The sequence below is a fragment of the Procambarus clarkii genome, chromosome 76 (assembly GCF_040958095.1).
Source record: "Procambarus clarkii isolate CNS0578487 chromosome 76, FALCON_Pclarkii_2.0, whole genome shotgun sequence".
NCBI lineage: Eukaryota > Metazoa > Arthropoda > Malacostraca > Decapoda > Cambaridae > Procambarus > Procambarus clarkii.
In genome coordinates this window covers 22,902,356-22,905,154 of record NC_091225.1, presented here as the reverse complement: position 1 = coordinate 22,905,154, position 2,799 = coordinate 22,902,356, and the positions used below count along the sequence as shown (strand labels likewise).

Genomic DNA, 2,799 nt, shown 5'->3' with positions numbered 1-2,799 from the left:
GGCCAGAGTTGGATATTGTCCTAATAGCAGCTTTGTGTTGAGTAATTAGAGGACGTAAGTGATTTTGGGTAGTAGAACCCCAAGCACAAATACCATAGTTGAGGTATGGATAGATGAGGGAGTAATAGAGTATAACCAGGGCAGGGCGGGGTACACAATATCTGATCTTAGAAAGAATGCCAACAGTTTTTGAAACTTTTTTTTATATATTTAGAATGTGTCCCTGGAAATTCAGCTTGTGGTCGATGAGAACGCCAAGGAATTTGCGATCTAATTTGTTACAAATTTGGGTATTGTTTATTTTGAGATTTATCTGATTAGAGGATTTATTGCCAAACAGAATATAAAACGTTTTGTCAATGTTAAGGGTGAGTTTGTTGGCAGTTAGCCAAAGATGGACTTTCTCTAGCTCAGTATTTACTGTGGCATTTAGAGCAAGGGGGTCGACAGGACTGGAGTAAATGAAGGTTGTGTCGTCAGCAAATAGAATTGGTTTGAGGTGTTGGGAGGCATTTGGAAGGTCATTAATGTAGATGAGAAAGAGGAGAGGGCCAAGTATGCTGCCCTGAGGAACACCAATGTTGATGGGTAGGGTGGGAGAAATTGTATTATTCACAGAAACATACTGGAGCCTGTCAGTAAGATAAGATTTGAGGTATTGCAGGGAGTGTCCTCTGACTCCATAATGATGTAATTTAAGAAGAAGGTTTTGGTGGTTGACAGTGTCAAAAGCCTTACGCAGGTCCACAAATAACCCAACAGGAAACTCCTTGTTATCAAGAGCTGCGTGAATTAAGTTAATCATACTAATAAGTGCATCGTTAGTGCTTTTTTTGGGTCTGAAGCCATATTGACAAGAGCTAAGTATATTGTGTTTGGCTAGAAAAGAGTAAAGCTGCTTGTAGATTAGTTTTTCGAATATTTTTGACAAGTTAGGCAGGATTGATATAGGTCTGTATAGTTGTTAACATCTGTGAGATCACCACATTTGTGGACAGGGGTTACTCTTGCTTTTTTTAGAATGTCTGGAAAGGTTTGGAGTTCAAGTGACTTGTTGAAGAGCAATGCAATAGCAGGGGCTAAAGATCTGGAGGCTTTTTTGTAAATTAAAGTTGGTATCTCCTCGAGGGCACTAGACTTGGTTTTAAGGGAAAGGATTATCTCATTGACATCTTTAAATTTGGTCTGGTCTACATCAGCAGATAATTAAAATTCCGAGAGATACTTAAACACTTAGATTTCTGTAATTTTGTCAGACATTAAGAATTTAAATGTTTGCGCGTCGTCATCAGCGATAAAGAACCTGATATTACAATCATGATACGCTGCAATATTTCCACAAAAATTGTTTTGGACTATCTCTGTAAAATATTTTCTAAGTTATTTAGGGCAATTGTGAAGAAATTTGCATAAAACTGTGGCTCGGGACACCATTATCGGTATGACACCTTAATGTTGTTGTCCTACGTCAACTGAAGATCAACATAGCTCCAGCCGCTGGGGTGCATCTGGTCCCTTGATCGTTGTCGCCCCTCAATTAACAACTCTCGTAGCTGCCCTTCATAGCTAAAACAACAACGTAACTGGTGTTGCCCTTTTGTCTCTTTTCGTAGCCGCCGAGGGCTCAGAGACGAACCCAACAGGAAGGAATATTAGGACACCGCTATTGTCCGTGCTTCTACTTCACCAAGACTGACCTTCCGATTGATGATTGATGAAGATTAAGCCACCCAAAAGGTGGCACGGGCATGAATATCCCGTAAGTGGTGGCCCCTTTGAGCCATTACCAGTATCAAGACCTGATACTGGAGATCAGTGGAGGTGCGACTGCACCCTGCGTGACAGGAGATGTGTCCCGACTCACCTTCCCTGTGACCTGCACCTTCATATCTCCCTCCTGAAGCGTTCTACGCTTCTGATCTGGTCCCAAGCAGGAGGGAACAGTAGGACACCTCCATTGTATGTGCTTCTACGTCACCTGGCTTCTGCTGTGACTTTCTGCACCTTCATATCCTGTTGACGCTTCCTACGCTCCTGATCAAGAGTGATCAAGGATTCCTCCATTGCCCATGCTTCTACTCCACGAAGTCTGGCCTCAATTGTGGCATTCTGTTCCTTCATATTTCCCTTCTGACGCTTGCTACACTTCTTTATCTTTTCTCCAGCAAGAAAGAACAGTAGGACACCTCCATTGTATGTGCTTCTACCCAACCAAACCGGCTTCAGCAGTTATCAGAGGATACTTCATGAAAACTGAACAAACATAGAGAAAATGAAATCTCATCAGTGTCCAGAGTGTGGAAAAAAATTCAATCACCATGGAGATATGAAGCGTCATATCTTTGTGCATACGGGTGATAAGCCTCATGAGTGTCCAGAGTGTGGGAAAAGATTCAGTCATCATGGAAATATGAAAAGGCACGTTTTGGTGCATACGGGTGGTAAACTTCACGAGTGTCCAGAGTGCGGGAAAAGATTCAGTCAACTTGGACATATGAGAACTCACATGTTTGTGCATAAGGGAGTTAAACCTCATGAGTGTCCTGAGTGTGGGAAAAGATTCAGTCAACTTGGACACATAAGAACTCACATGTTAGTGCACATGGACGATAAACCTCATGAGTGTCCACAGTGCGGAAAAAGATTTAGTCGTCTTGGTAATAAGAAGGCTCACATGTTGGTTCATTTGGGTGATAAGCCTCACAAGTGTCCTGAGTGTGGGAAAAGATTCAGTCGTCTTAGTAATATGAAGACTCACAGAATGATGCATTCAGGTGAAAAACCTTTTGAATGTGCTGA

At 42.0% G+C, this 2,799-nt stretch overlaps 1 protein-coding gene across 1 annotated transcript in view; it reads left to right on the top strand.

The window, feature by feature from the left end:
• Positions 1-2,272: 2,272 nt before the first annotated feature.
• The window catches only part of LOC138357226 (zinc finger protein 724-like), a 687-nt gene continuing 160 nt past the window's right edge, over positions 2,273-2,799 (top strand). The window contains exon 1 of the mRNA XM_069313886.1: positions 2,273-2,799. This exon is cut by the window's right edge and continues 160 nt beyond it. Within this exon, the coding sequence (XP_069169987.1) occupies positions 2,273-2,799 (527 nt within the window).